The sequence below is a fragment of the Danaus plexippus genome (assembly GCF_018135715.1).
Source record: "Danaus plexippus chromosome 16 unlocalized genomic scaffold, MEX_DaPlex mxdp_23, whole genome shotgun sequence".
Lineage (NCBI taxonomy): Eukaryota > Metazoa > Arthropoda > Insecta > Lepidoptera > Nymphalidae > Danaus > Danaus plexippus.
This window is the reverse complement of record NW_026869851.1, coordinates 3,060,062-3,075,876: the sequence shown is the minus strand read 5'-3', so window position 1 is coordinate 3,075,876 and position 15,815 is coordinate 3,060,062. Positions and strand designations below refer to the sequence as shown.

The window sequence follows — 15,815 nt, the reverse complement described above, 5'->3', positions numbered from 1 at the left end:
CTTTATATATTGAATTTTAGAAATATGCTAAATATAATGTAAAAAAAAATAAGGGATAATTTGAGAATTAAATTAAAGAACATATTCCATCTTCTTTCCGAATAGTTCTTGAATTTTTACTACTTCATTTCTATTTAAAGAATTGTCTCCATTTCTTCCTATTTATTACATAGTAATATTATTTATCTAACCAAATAGCAACAAATAGAGGTGGGCACTGTCAAATTCAGAATAAAATGTCATGATCAAATCGTAAAAACTCAAATTTGAGTTCCTGTAGTATTTGTTTTTTGCACTCAGCTACTCTGTGTAGTGAATTTTGTGTTTTGCGTTATATTTTTATAACAAATTCGCTCGGCCAAAAGCAATCACGTTAAAGTGTACTAGGAACTACAGTTTTAATCATGGTGAATCTACATAATATAGAAGACAAACTAGTTATCGAGGACATTTCCAGCACCCTGAAGGATAGGGTGTTTTTTGCTGCCAGGGATGGAATGTCACTGACTCTGTATGCCCTATTGTACGAAAAACACATAGACGACATAGAAGAAATCTTAAACAGTGTAAGTAATATAGAATTGTTTCTTAATCTCTGTAACTATTTTTAATATTTTGGTAATGTCATGAGTCAAAAAATAATGTTCGACTAACGTGTTTAATTTCTATTTTTGTCTTCCAAATCAGATGTTAGCTTAATTTGCGAGTCATTCACACGTAGTAGCGTCATTAAAATATTTAATGTATACATTTGTTCTCTCATTTCCACATATCTTCTATTTAAGTCAAAGTAATTTTCGATTTAGTTTGCTTTTTTGGCAATGTTTTTATAACATTAAGTATAATCCTTTTGTTACTTTTTTTGATATTAATGAAAAATCAATAGTTTTTTTCATGTTAATGCAGAATAACCATAGAATATATATATTCTTAATAAAATTTTGAGCTACAATGAATTGAACATGTGCAACAAAAATATATATATTTAATTTTACATTGTTTTCATCAACCTTTTTATTATTTTTAATAAATATTTTGAATTAATAAATATGTAATATACACAATGTACAATACAGGTCACTTACTTAAAACCATTAGAGATTAAGATTTATATTTTATATAAGTTAAAATATTTAAAAAATTAAAATATATTTACACTTATATTATATTTTTATCCAATTTTCTACAGGGCTCTGGATTTTTTGAGGTTCAATATTTTATTTTAAAATTCAAATAAAAGAAAAATTAAAGAAACATAAAAAAAAAAGTTATCTAAAAACAATCAATAAAATTGATTTCATTATTTGTCATACATCTTGGTATAGACCAGTCTTTCCGAAAGTGGGTGATAACATCCCTTTGTGGGCGCTGCAGGCCTAAAGCAGACAGGAGGAGACACAGAAAAAAATTAGGATGTTGTGTAGGAGCCTCTGGGTTGATCTGTAATTTCATTATAGTGGTCTTTCAGTAGCTGAATAATAGCTAGAAAATAATTTATTCTCAAAGTGGGCAGTAGGCAAAATAAGATTGGGAACCTCTGGATATAGGCTTAATTTTTTTGCATATTATCATACAGTGGTTGATCTAAGAGAGGGTAACCGCTAGTATACTTCACCATACTACATAAAAAAATAATTTTGTGTTTCACAAGCCTTGATTGTATCTATCAAGTGTGTAGATTAATGAAAGAAAAATTATAAATATTGTGCTACAATGCCAACATGTTGAGGGTATGTGTGTTTGTGCGTTCCACCGATCATTCACCTCTCACTTTGTCATTTTAGTCATGTCCATTGATGTGATAATGTCAATAAATCCAGGATGTATGCTGTGATGGTGTTAAGTGTACCCCACTGATAGCGGCCGCGAGGCACGGCAGAGAAGGTGCAGTTCGGATAATGTTGGAGAAATTCCGACCCCCCGTCAGATTAGAACTTGAGGGGACCGTCAAATTTGATGAATATGTCATTGAAGGTTAGTTGCAACTTATTTGTTTATTATATTGTAAAGGAATTTGTGTACAGTGGATGTAGTGTTTTACATTTTAAATTTCTTTTCATATAATGCAATATATTTATATATATATGTCTGGTTGATGAAGTAAAGTAATCTATTTTTATTCACTCATAGCTATCATAATTGAAAAAATTCTATCATGTGATAATGAGAACTTAACAAGTTTGAGGTCAAAGGTTTTATATTTGTTTGAAAAATATATAATATTGGCTTTTAAAGTGGGTTTTAATGAAAAAAAAAAAAAAATATATATATATATATATATATATATATATGTATATAATTCGTTAAAAATTTGAACAAAGCAAATTAACAAGGTGTGCCAACAAAGGTCGTTATGCTCTCAATAAAATTACGGAGGCGCATTAAAACTATGTCCGTTGATCATTTGTACATGAAAATAGAAGTTTAACTAAATGCACAATTGAATAGTTATAACTTTTATTGTAAACTGTAATTTTTTAATTGATTAATGTTTTTCTAAATAGTATTTAAAAGTTTATTAAAATATTTAAAAAAATGTCTTACTAATCATATATTTTACTGGCATCCACTGTACAAAATCAAACATTTCGTTTATTTTTGACAGTCGGCTTTTTAATCTTTGTATGTATGTATTTTTTTGTGTTCAACACTCTTAGCACTCAGACATTGATGAAGCAGTTCTCACAATTCGTAATTTTTATAATATTACAGATAATTTAAGCGAAATATACAGATTCAAAATGTATGAAAAGAAATTATTCGATTCCGTTGTTCTGCTAAAGAAAAACTACTTCCTGAAGACGACCTTTACTAAACACATAGTGTGGGGAAATTACCTTGCATTTATTTTGTGGGTGCTGTAGGGAAAAATGTATTTTTCATGTTTAATGTTACGATCGTGAAACTAAGCGGAATTAATAAAGTTTAATTGATGAGATGTAATTGTAAGATTCTCGCGAGTATTCATTGAAATAAAACGAATAGTTTTAATAAACATACCGCCGACGTTTCGATTACTTTGCTGCAACCGTGATCACGGGCAGACGATATGTTATCCGAAAACCGGAAAATATATATTTTTTAAAGTTTTATTGATTAATGCACTATTAGTTTTATAATTATTGTTATTGTTATTGTGGTTATAAGATCTGCGGATATGAGGATGGCAACGAGTTCCCTGGGAGTGTCGTCAGTTGTGAGCGCATTGACTTTTTCCGTGGTGTGGTGCGCGTGGCTGTATATTAATAGAATAAATTAGTTTGTACACAAAGACTGTTCCGCCGTTTGTATATAGTTGTATACTATACACGTATTCTCAGTTGGCGTCCTACCAGAACTTTCTTTGAGGATGATTTTAATATATAAAGGAGTGTTTATTAAATATTTTGAAGTTCAAGCATCTTGTTCTTTGATGTCTGATAGAATTAAATGCGGTGTTAGGTGTATAATGCAACGTTCACACTGTTGTGAGGGAAACTATTGAACTTTTAATTTGAACTTTTTACTTTAATTTAATATGGAATTTAAACTTTTCCTTCAAAATTATGATGTGATTTCATAATAAATAAACCTCATGGTTATAATTTTTAAATATCGCTGTAAAAAGGGTTTCTATTAAAACGTATGTAAGTGGATTTCAGTCGCTAACAGAGTGTGGGTTACATATCTATTAAGATATCGCCTCTCCGTATTTATTTTATAGGATTGTGTCGATTGTAAAGTTTTAATTTAACGCGTTCATAAATGTTATTTTCTTTTCCTTTAGTCCTTATTTTTTTTTTTTTTTTTATAGTAGTTAAATGATCATATAAGCTTTATTGAAAATCTAACAAAGATGATAAATATTCCTAACAGTAGTGTGAATAGATGAGATTACTACGTTGAAAAAATATGCGCCGTGTAGAAATCATCTCAAACTGAAAATGTAATATAAACAGTGTAACATATTTTGTAATGAAAGTGAAGGTTACATTTCTTACAGACCGTATACAATTAAAATTCCTAATTAAATCTAATAATCAGAGCAGAAAACACTTTTATTTGTTACGAAATATCGAAAATGATCTGCATGTGCAATATAGATCTGAAAAACATACTAAATTGAACGCAACGCTATTTTTTAATAAAAATACAATAATATAATATTACTTAATGAGTATTCAAGATAAAGTTTTGCCCAAAAAAGTAATAAATTAAATACGATTGTTTTTGCACGGTGTAGGAGCAACAGCTCTCTGGTGCGCCGCGGGCGCTGGTCACCTGGGCATCGTGAAGCGCTTGGTGCGTGCCGGGGCGAACGTGAATCACGCCACCAAGACCCTGAGCACTCCCCTCAGGGCCGCCTGCTTTGACGGACGACTGGACATAGTCAAATACCTGGTCCGACACGGAGCGGACATACACAAGGCGAACAAATATAACAACACGTGTCTCATGATAGCAGCTTACAAGGGACACTTGGATGTTGTGAGTATAATTATAATTACTTGCAGCTAGTAAAAAAGAGTTTAATTAAATTAGTAATACTTTAGTGTAATCCTGATATAAACCTAGAATGCTAAAGGATCAATTCCAATGAGGGTACTATAGTTCAGTCGTAACTCGTTGCGACGCGAATCACGATAGCGCGGGTTCATGTCCTGTTAATGTTTGTGTTGTTTGTGCGCGGTCCCAGGTTCAGTTCCTGTTGGACAGCGGCGCTCGTGTGGACGAGCGCGCTCTCTGCGGTGCCACGGCGCTACACTTCGCCTCCGAGTGCGGCCACGCGGCCGTGGTCTGCGCCCTCATTGACCACAACGCAAAAATACTCACAAACGAACACGGTAAGATCAATGTAACTATATGCATGTTAATTTTTTCTATGATAAATATATGTATTGTATATTGGACATTTAAGATTACTTGTTCTGTATGTCTTTGTGTATTTAAATATAGTAGTCTGCCCATCACAACGTATCATGCTATGACCGTACTAGGATCGTGTCGGGACCGACGTACAACACTATACTCTTCCACACTATACACTGGTTGGCGACGAAACGATTTAGTGGCCATTTTCTCTTACCTTACAATACAAAGATATTTTTTGCCTGAAACTTTATTGCAACGTAGTAGTGGGTAGAGTCCTTTAAAGTGCGAAAATGCTGGTTTAATATACAGGTTGTATTTATTTCGTCTTTATTATTAAAAATCCACATAACTAAATAACAATTCTACTACCTGATGTGTTCGCTTGTGATATCTTTATTCATTAAAATTTATAACTTTTGCTGTATATTATTATATTCCTAGTTAGTAAGGTGTGTGTGTTTGTGTCTAGGCATGACACCGCTGCAGTGCGCCGCTGAGCGTGCCCGGGCCTCGGTAGTCGAAATTTTGGCAGCGAGGCCGGAGGTGTCCCGTACGCAGGCTATCGACGCGTACGAACTGCTCGGCGCCTCCTTCGCTAATGACAAGGAGTACTACTGCCTGCGGGTGAGTCGGCGCTCGTGACGTCACACGCTCATATTTTTATTTCTTATTGCCGTTGTTTATCTTTATAATCAAATTTATGTTATAAAAGTTCGTAGGGTATTGTTTTAAGATTCCAATCAAACAATGTAATATGTTCCTTCACCGTATTCTGTGTCGCGATGTCATTTTTGTTCTAGTTAGTCATTCGGACTGTGAAAAGTTTTTTTTCTTTTCTGCGACTCGGCGATCTGTTGTCTCAAACACTAAGCCACTAGTTTGTCCGATATATTATTTATCTTATGGTTTGAGCTGGAGGGACACAGCTCAGTTGGGTGTCTTATTCCATCCTGGTGAGTCTACTTTGTACCCTGAGTTGGAACCCTGTCTTTTCAATCTCCCATATTGAAGGCTTTGATCTCCACTCCATCTGTGGGCTGTTAACGTCCAGAGAGCCTTTTTTGATAGGCGTCGCTGTATTTCCTTATCTCCTGTTTGACGGTTGGTGTTTCTAAGTCAAGGTATATGAGTTTATTGCTGATGTAAAATGGGATGTTAAAAATGGCTGTCGGGGTTTTGTTTGATATTCCCAGAATCTCCATGTTTCTGTCGCTGGTTGCACCCGCAGCTGGCTGCCGTCCGTCCGTGTAGGTTTTAGGATGGCTTTGTATACTGTCAATTCACTGTGTGTGATCATTTGTGAGTGGCGTCCTATTAACCAGTACATGCTGCGCTTTGTCACGTCAGCCTTCTGTCTAAATGCATGCCCAAGTATTTGGCATTGTCATCTTGGGCGAGTTCCTCATTGTGAAGTGTCACTAGTGGACACGTATCTCTCCTTTTTTCAAATTTTTCCAAAAAAATGCTATCTATACCATCGTATCCCGGTGATTTTCTACCCTGAGGAGTTTTATTTCCCTGGCTACTTCGAAAGGGATCGTATATTTTTCCGGGAGACACATCTGTTATATCAGCGGTATCATCAGGTTTCAACTCGGGAAACGGTTGAAATACTTTACTTAAATGTTCAGCAAAGATTGAAGCTTTCTCTTTGCCTCATCTTGCCCAGTCTCCACTGTTTTTCTTATGGGGGGGGGGGGGGGAACCTGCTTCGTAGGACGTTTGATTTTTGTGTTGCCTACCTAGGTGAGTAATTTGCGTCTGTACGTGGAGTTAAGTTAGAGAGAAATGCTCGGAGATTGTCGTCGGTAAAACTTTTGATGAGTTCTTGTAGGTCGTTTGACGATCTGTTGAACACTGTTTTGTCTGCGGGATATCCAGTTCTGTGCCTTTCTAGCCTTCTTAGATTAGTTTGTTTTGGATAGATTTAGGATATTCGTTGAGTGTTAGGAGTAACTTTTATGTGGAGATTGAAGCCGCTTCGTGTATCATTTTATTGAGGCTCTCTATAGCAATTTCTATATCTTCAGCTGTTTTCAGCGGGTTTATCAGTTTAAGCTCTGTTGTGATTTTGTTGTGAGTTTTTACCTTTGTTGTACATTCTTTTTCTGGTCGCATCATTACCACCGTCGTACTTACATTCATTATGACTGTGTGTGGTCGGAAGATAAATCAGTGCTGGTTTGTATACTCATGTAGTTCTGACTGATATTTTTCGTAATGTAGAAGTCGAGTAAGTCTGGTGTTTTATTCCTATCTGTTGTCCAGCATGAAGGTTCCCTTGAAAAAGTAGAACGCTTCACGATTTTGAGTGTCATCGTTGCGCAGGGGTCATGCTGATTTTCTATGTATTTTACTATACGTACTGCCCAAGCATGTACCTTAGTACAAGATTTATGACATAATTTTTCTGTAGTATTAAGTAAAAAAAATAATGAAATATCGTTTACATGAGTTACACTCTATCACATATGAAAACATTAAATTCATATACAATTTTATTTTTCTAGGAAAACAAAAATTAAAAAAATCAAATTAATTGATAATAATCTGATACAAAGCGAATGTATCCATAGATATTTTTTTTAACCATTTTTTTTTAAACAAATAAAAATTTATTTAATAAATATTTATATTTGAAGCCCACGCCATGTTTGACCACAGATGGCGTACCAGTACTTACACCGAGCTATGGCCATGAGATACGACACACGCTACGGAGTCATCCTGAAGATACCAGCCGAGCCCATACCGGCCTACGACAACTGGAGGGAGAGCACCACAATGGCGGTGAGGAGCACTTTATTATATATATAAAAAAAGAAAGTCGTGTTAGTTACACTATTATTAACCCAAGAACGTCTGTGCGGGTTTCGCTGAAAATTGGTGGAGAGGTAGCTTAGAACAAGGGAAAAGACATAGGACACTTTTCAACCGATTGAAAAAGAAAAAAATAAGTTGATCAAATCCAAAATCTTCTTATCTACTGTCTTTAAGGAGGAACGGAGTTCGCCCGGTCAGCTATACATTTCTAATTCTGAAACTAACACAGGCGAATGTTATCAGGACATAGAGCGGCTCCCGGGGAACCCCCACGCCCTCCACATGGAAGGCCTCACCGTCCGCGAGCGTGTGCTGGGTAGGTCATGCCCGGACCTCCCCCACCCGGTGGTGTTCCGAGGGGCGGTGTTCGCGGACGAGGCGCGCTTCGACCGCTGTCTCGCTCTGTGGAAGCACGCCCTCTCGCTCAGACACCAGAACCAGGTACACTTTGAGGTTTTGTAATATTACTAAGTGGAATCTTTATCATCTGTCTCTGAAGATCCTTATAAACGGAATCTACGGCGAGTTATCTCTGCCGTTATGTATGTATGTTCTCTTACTTACAAATCCGCGGGGCATACAGAGTCACCTTACAGGTTTTAAAGTTTTTTTCAGGTTTTTATTATAACACAATGTTCCGTGCCAGAAAGTTCTTTTTGAGTAAGGTTTTTTCTGTATCTCATTGAAACATAGTAAATACCATAACGTGAAAGAAAAAACTAATAACTATAAGAATACAGTTTTCTCATAGACGACACTACTCAAATCTAGTACTAGGTTTTGTTTTGTAAATAAAAAAGAAAGAGTGGACTTCAAAGGGTTCAATATATCGTCGTATCGGCTCTGAGGAGTGGGGAGAGATGGTGAGGGGGTGGGGGAAGGGTTTGATCCGGCTAAAAAATCAAGTTCGTTTTAGAATGTAGCTCATTAGTAATTAATTCCAGGTGTCGGTGGTGAAGGACCTGCTGAGGTTCGCGCAAGTCTTCTCACAGATGATACACATCGGCATCGAGCTGCCGCTGTCACAGGTTATATATATTTTTGATCTATGGTTTTCATAATCATAAAAACTACGAAGATTTTCCTCCGCGAATACGATACGGGCATTTAATAGACGGGTTTGAACTAATGTAACATCTTTTAACATTAATTACAGGTGTGTTTCGTTCTGGAGGCGTGCGCCGAGGAGTTGAGACGAGGTCTGAAGAGGATCGAGAAGCCGCTCCCCAATCACGACCCTGACGCTTTGATTGTGAGGACGTGTATATGATATATAAAGCACTTACTATAGAAAAAAATAATAATAAATAAATGTAATAATATTAGGTTATTAATGACCTACTGAAAAATTAATAGAAGTGAAACTTCATATGCGACTTCCAACGAGGTTGCGTTAAACGTTTAACGCTGAGGGAGAGAGAAAGAGAGATACACAAATGTAAAAAGTGGGAGAGAGAAAGAGAGTCAGTCGGTAGGTTCCAAGCCCATGCGCACGGTATTGTTGGCAAGGAAACAGTGTGAGCGTCGTGAAATATGCTAAAAAAGTACTTGCGGTTATAATTATATATATATATTAATTTTTAATATTCATTAATTTCTTAGTTTGACTCGAGACACGTAGGATTTAGTACGGCAGTATTTTATTCTTCAAATTCAGTGAATGAGGATTGTTCACAATTACGAAGTTTCACTTCCGCGCGCGACCCCTGGCGCTGTATTTTATTATTAACTATAAATTGTTAGTAAATGTAGTTAATTTCAGGAGGAATACGAGAGCAACGTCCGCACGGCGCTGTACCTGGTGGCGGTGGCAGCGAAACTGCTGGAGAGTCCTGGCAACGATGAGGTCAGTCCGCGAGGGTGCTTGGTGGACGTTAATATCCCAGCATATTGCTCGGCAGCCTTGATATTTATTCTTGGTCTTCATATATTTTTATCTTAATCATAAAGATATCGTTCAAAACAACGAGCCAAACTATTTTTTTGTAACATTTACAAGGTTTTTAAGTTAATTTAATGTTTTTATCTCTTAAATGAGGCTAGTTTTTTTTTCGAAGTCTTTCTCTCGGTCACTATTTTCATAATTTTCTTCAATATGGTCTGGACGGTTCAACCTCACCACATCCTCAGCCCCTCTACGTATTATGTCCCTTGTTCATCTCAAATCATCTCCCATTATCTCATCTCTGCGTTCGTTCCATCCACCTCACCTCGCGCGACCTCTCTGCCGTAGAGCACGTGCTCGGCCGTCCGTCGCGCCATCTTCCAGCTGCGCGGCGCTCGCCTGAGGTCGGGTCAGACCCTGCTGCACCTGGCCGTGGACCGCCGCACGCCTGTCGATGATTTCCACACAAGCGACGTCTGCCAGTTAGTATATATTTATTAAATTTTCTGAACATATAGGAATCGTAACAATGAGTCCTATGACTGAGGTCTCAGTCTGATGTCCCCTACCATTTAAGATCTTCCATCCCCCCGATGTATGTGTCTGATATCCCTTACTATCGACTTACTTTCTTTCTTACTACTATTTAGGATTTTCTATACCCCCGCATTCTATCTGATGTCCCCTACTACTTTCCCTGACCAGGTTCCCGTGTCCTGTCACGGCTAGCCTCCTCCTGGAGTGTGGCTCGGCGGTGGACGCGGCGGACGACGCTCGCCGCACGCCGCTACACGTCGCCCTCATATCATACCAGCTCGTGCCAGGTCGGTGCTGTCCCACGTACAAGACGAGTAGCGCTGACACCTTATATACGTCTACAGTGGAAAGTGTTACAAATAAAGAATTAATGGCCGTCTTTTTATGGAAAGGTTTTGTTCCTTCGTATTACATTTCTGTGTTTTGGAACGATTAAAACTTGGCTGGTCGGTTGTAAAATAGTCAGATGTTTTGATTATATTAGTTGGTCCGCTAGTGTAACTGGACTTTAGAACCCAGGCTTTCATACGTAATATCTTTTTTGTTACAGAATATTGTTGTTGGTTTGTTTACAAGACTAACAAATGATTATTACAAATAATAGTTGTCTTTTCGATTGTCGGTTCGTCTAATATGTCAAATTCAAACGAGATCCACTTGCTTCATATATACATGTGTGTGTGTGTGTGTGTGTCAGACGAACGTGGTCTATCAGCGGCGGCTGTCCGCGGAGCTGTCGAGGAACTGCTGAGGCACTCGGCGCACGTGGACGCGGTGGACGCGGCGGGCATCACGCCTCTGGTAGCGGCCATCGGAGGTAATGCCAGGAAACACTTAGGAGTTCACGATAAAATGGCTGGTGTAGCTGAGTTTCTGATAGATAGATAGAAAGATGGATAGACGGAACTACAACCAACTGGAGTACTGAAGAATGATGAATATATATATCTATTGCTATGAACGTGTTGCCTACATAATTAAATAAATAAGCGTGGGGTGCTTTTTAAGATACTATCGAAATGATAATCACTCTCCTCATATCTGTCAATAAAATATTTATAACTATTGACACCATGCACACCACGCTTTTGTTAAAATAAAATACATTTTTTTTATTCACACTATTATTAATTTATATTTATTGAAATTTTTAACACTATTTTCTTAATTTAAATTTATTAAAATTTATTTTCTATTTTTTAGTTCGGTTTTCTATAAAAAGGGTGTTTTTTAGTTTTTTTAAACTATTATTTATTTTCTACTTTTTAGTTTGGTTTATTTATAATAGCTTGTTTTTTTAATTTTAATTAATTTTCTTACCTTATCGACTATAGATGAAAATTATATAAATTAACAAAAATCATATTTTGCAAATTGAAAATGGAATAATTTTATCAAATTAGTGTATTGTCATCGGTCCTCGATCAATCTACAAAATTTGAACGAAATCTGGCCGTTTAAAGTGGGGCAAAATCGCGCCCAAAGAAGTCGGTTACAAACAAACATACAAACAAACATACATGTGAAGCTAGTAATATATAGCTATATATTTAAGCCACTGTTTATTCCATTGTTGTCGTTGGTATAATATGTTATATGAATCTTCATTCTAAACCTATACATATATGTAGTTTTTTTGTCAATATAATCGTTCAATTTAGTTTATTTTCCATGTAAAAGATACAGTTTGTGTGATCAGTGTTTGGCAAAAATATTATACCTACTCTTATGATAGTGTTAATCCTATTATCTGTAACCTCCAAGGTCCCGCTGAGAGCTTGGTGCGTGCTGCCCTGAGTCCTCGCCTGTCGTGTCTGGCGGCGGCAGCCCTGGCTCTCCACGGCCGCACGTACCGACCCTCGCAAGTACCCAGAGACTTGCACGCCTTCTTGCACATGCACGGCGTCAACCCAGCTAAGTGAGCGACACACTAGCAGAACTACCAGAATATCGATGATGCCAACTATAGATTAAAAATAACACAGCGCATGGGAAATACTCTCTGAAACCATCTCATTGGCAATCCTGGCTGATTCATTTCACGCACGGGTAATATTCATTGGAATAATCTTTTGACAACCCTACCTGATTCATGTCTCAGAATATAGGGAATAATCTAAAAATTATCGTTCGTCAACGATCCCATCGGAATCATATCACAGCGCGTAGGGTATTATGGGATTATCGGTTTTGACAACCCTATTTAGGAGCTACACATCAAGCAAGACTGGAGGCTTGTAGGCAACCCTAGCTGAGTGTCAGAATTGATGGAAGAGTGTCTTGGAAGGAGCTTTCGCCGTCAACCCTAGCTTAATGTCGCAAAATATAAGCTTATCGAATAATTGCTAAAACATCGATACTCGATAGTTGAAGATGACATCCCTAGCAATTAAAAAAAATGGCTTAATATGTAGATTTCGATAGTCGATACAATACGTATCCTACAGATAGCGGCGTTAGCGGGTTTGACGGTGTACATGACAGATACATAATCTATATTTTCATATAACTTATATAATACTCGTAATGTTAGTTAATGTTGATATTAATCACATGTGAAGCAACCACGGCCGACGCTACAATATTTTGAAGCTGTTATTTATTTATTTCAGTTGCTAGTTGACTTATGAATTGACAAAACTGATTATATTAAACAACAAAATAGTTTTCACTGATACGGGATTCCTGTAGCTGAAGCTGTGTCAGTGGAATAGATGCATATGAGGCTGGGCTGTATTAGCAATGTAGAATATTATGTTTCTCTTAAAGATGCTACTTAAAATATATTATAATAATTTATAATGAATATCAGATTATTAAATAATTGTAAAATTAAAAAAAATTCTGATATTATATAGTGAAAGTTATTGTCTCTGAAGTAGCTGTCATAAGTGGTACAACATTAGATGTCACTTCTCTATGAAAACTCATTTAGATGAAAATTCTTAAAGATAAATAAAATACAATATGGTTATGTATGTAGGGTGTGTGCATTTTATTTAACACTCAGATGATATATATATATATATATAAAGATTGAACACAGGGTTGTATTGTGTTCCAATCAATATATCGAAGATGCTCAAATATATAATTTATTGTATGAAATGTGATAATTCATAGAATTAATTAATGTTAAGATTACAAGTACATTTATCATACTCGTATGTGGAGGCTTAACTAACATACAAACATGTATGTATGCTTGTACGCTCATACCAAATGACAATCTATGCACAGATAATGTATATTCTTAATTATCTGTGGATTTTTTTTTTTTTTGTATAAAAAAAGCTTAACTAATTCTCCGTTCCCAGTGTCTGATATGTAAACTGTCTTAAAGTACTAGTCATTGTATATAGATGTAGTTGTTAGTGATGGTTTAATATATAATGCAAAATTATATTTTATAATAGTTTCGGCCTCGAACGAGAACGGCGTCGCACTTGACATACAGTCACAGCTATGCACAAAATATTATTTAATAAAAAAAATATATTATGTATTGTTTATATTTTAATATATTTGATTTATTTTTTATATTTTTAATATATTTGTAGAAATTTCAGTTGTCAAGCAACATAATATAGGGTTTTGAATGTTATTTGGTCGAAACAAAATGGCGCTTTTTTCTGTTGATTTTACCAATGCCAAAGTAATGATGCTGGCATCATTACATTTAATTTTTTTTTTTTTGTCTATAACAGTATTTATTGCTGATATACATAAAAAAATATTTTAAATAATTTCTTTAATAACCGTACAGTACAGAAAACAATTTTCTTTAGAGTTTCTGTATGTTTTTCTAAAAAGAAATTTAAGAACTTTAATTCAACATACTTTTAACTGTTTCTTACAGAAAGTTCGTTTTTTTTTAATTTATAATTAAGACTGTTTTGTAACATTTCGTAGGAAAAATTCTTTAAAAGCTTTGATTATAATTTCATCTCAATAAAACGGTTTTTGTTTTAACTAATACCATATTAGATATAAAGCGCTTAACTTGTCAAGTAACGGATGGTTTTCAAGTCTTACGGCTGTCTTAAAAAATTCTGTTTAAAAACAGTAGAATTCAATATGAAAGTAAACTGTGGCCATATTTAAGGATTAGATTATTATTTTTTTAAGCATTTCCAATTAAAAAGGTTATAATCATAATAATGAATATGTATATGTTTTTTGGATCACTTACTATTCCCATATAAAGCCTATATGGCAACATTATATTTTTTTTTTAATTAATTTCATACAAAATTATTGTGATAAAAAAAAAAAATGTCAATTCATTTGTAATAATTATTTTATGAATAAAAACATTAGTCTGAAGTATAGTTTTGTAACAGACAACATTTAATATTGTATCATACTATATTTATGGTGAAAAATGATAGTATTGTTGAGTGATTTAAATTATATATATATATATATATATATATTTAAAATTTAACTTGTAAATGTTCTATAATCTATACTAAAATGTTGCTATCGTGATATTATATATTATTTTTTATATTGTAAATCTGTTGTTTCAGCTTAATAATTCAAGCAAAGACAAGTTTTTTTGGTTACCTTTTTCATTATTCATACAGAATTAATAAAATATATATATAGTTTAAAATTGGAAAATTTATTATATTAATTTATTTATGTTGTAGCAAGATGTGCAATAACTGTAGTTTTTAATAGAATAGTTTTAGATATAGCACAAATATTATATGTATATATTTTTAATGATACTCCGGTTCGGGAATCTCATGTAATTAAAAAAAAAAAAATGTTCTTAACGTCTATGTATAATTCGTCAACTGTCAGATGTCATGTATTTTGTAGATGTATGTTTGAAATTAAATAGAAGTAACAGAGATAATAATGAAATTATTGTAAATATTTTATTTTTCGTCCGAAATGAATCGAAATAAATATATTAAAGGCATTGTTGTGTGTTTTGTTTGTTTGTACCCTCGATTTTGTCCGCATCGTAATAGCATGTCAAGGGTCGTGAATGACGGAAGCCTCTTAGAATTTTAATTATTATCAATCGGAATCATTGAAGATATAATAGTTATTTTTTAAGCAAAGGCCATATATATATATATATATGGCCTATATATCACATACAAATATAATTTGATATATATATCGCCAAAAACATATTTTTTAAATTAGATATGTAAATTCTTTGTCTGTTTGTCTGTATGTTTCCTGTGAACACAAAAACTTACGTTTGAATGAGTTTTAATTAATAATTATTTTATGTACGTTTATAATGCTTTTCACTGAAGTCATTGGCTTGAAAAAAATACTTACGAATGTAGAATCTTGTATTTTTAACTGGAGATGAAAAAGAGGGATATGTGTGCGCGTGTAGCTCTCCAAAGTATTGACCGATTTTGATGTGTTTTTTTCATTTAAAAACCAGTTTTCTTGCGGTAGTCCTTAGATGTGTTTTGTTAATATTTTTCTAGCAGAGGAATAGTATCAGGTCTAGTTTAAAATCATTAACGGCATTGTTGTCTTACAATCGTAAAATGACAATAAATGCGTTGGGTATTTTTTTAATTAACTTAAATGTTGTTATTATAACGTGAACATAAAACTGGTTTCCTTATTAGGAAAATTTAGAAGTTCCGTTGTTAACTAGTTTTTCACCTCGGCGTCGTCCGCTTGGGTGGCCACTATCACTTTAATGGTAATCTACGTCCTACTTGCCTTCATACAA

The 15,815-nt window shown here is 34.7% G+C and overlaps 1 protein-coding gene and 1 pseudogene across 1 annotated transcript; one reads left to right on the top strand and one right to left on the bottom strand.

The window, feature by feature from the left end:
* The first annotated feature begins 136 nt into the window (after positions 1 to 136).
* On the top strand, positions 137 to 15,029 carry LOC116771833 (protein fem-1 homolog B). Its single transcript, XM_061528061.1, has 14 exons — positions 137 to 566; positions 1,821 to 1,974; positions 4,223 to 4,467; positions 4,676 to 4,823; positions 5,321 to 5,475; positions 7,516 to 7,641; positions 7,918 to 8,115; positions 8,619 to 8,702; positions 8,831 to 8,926; positions 9,437 to 9,520; positions 9,908 to 10,041; positions 10,265 to 10,383; positions 10,794 to 10,913; positions 11,861 to 15,029. The coding sequence occupies exons 1-14, from the start codon at positions 405 to 407 to the stop codon at positions 12,016 to 12,018; spliced, it is 1,983 nt and encodes a 660-aa protein (XP_061384045.1). The 5' UTR covers positions 137 to 404; the 3' UTR covers positions 12,019 to 15,029.
* Positions 7,135 to 7,232, bottom strand: LOC116772228 (U6 spliceosomal RNA; annotated as a pseudogene).
* Positions 15,030 to 15,815: the final 786 nt, after the last annotated feature.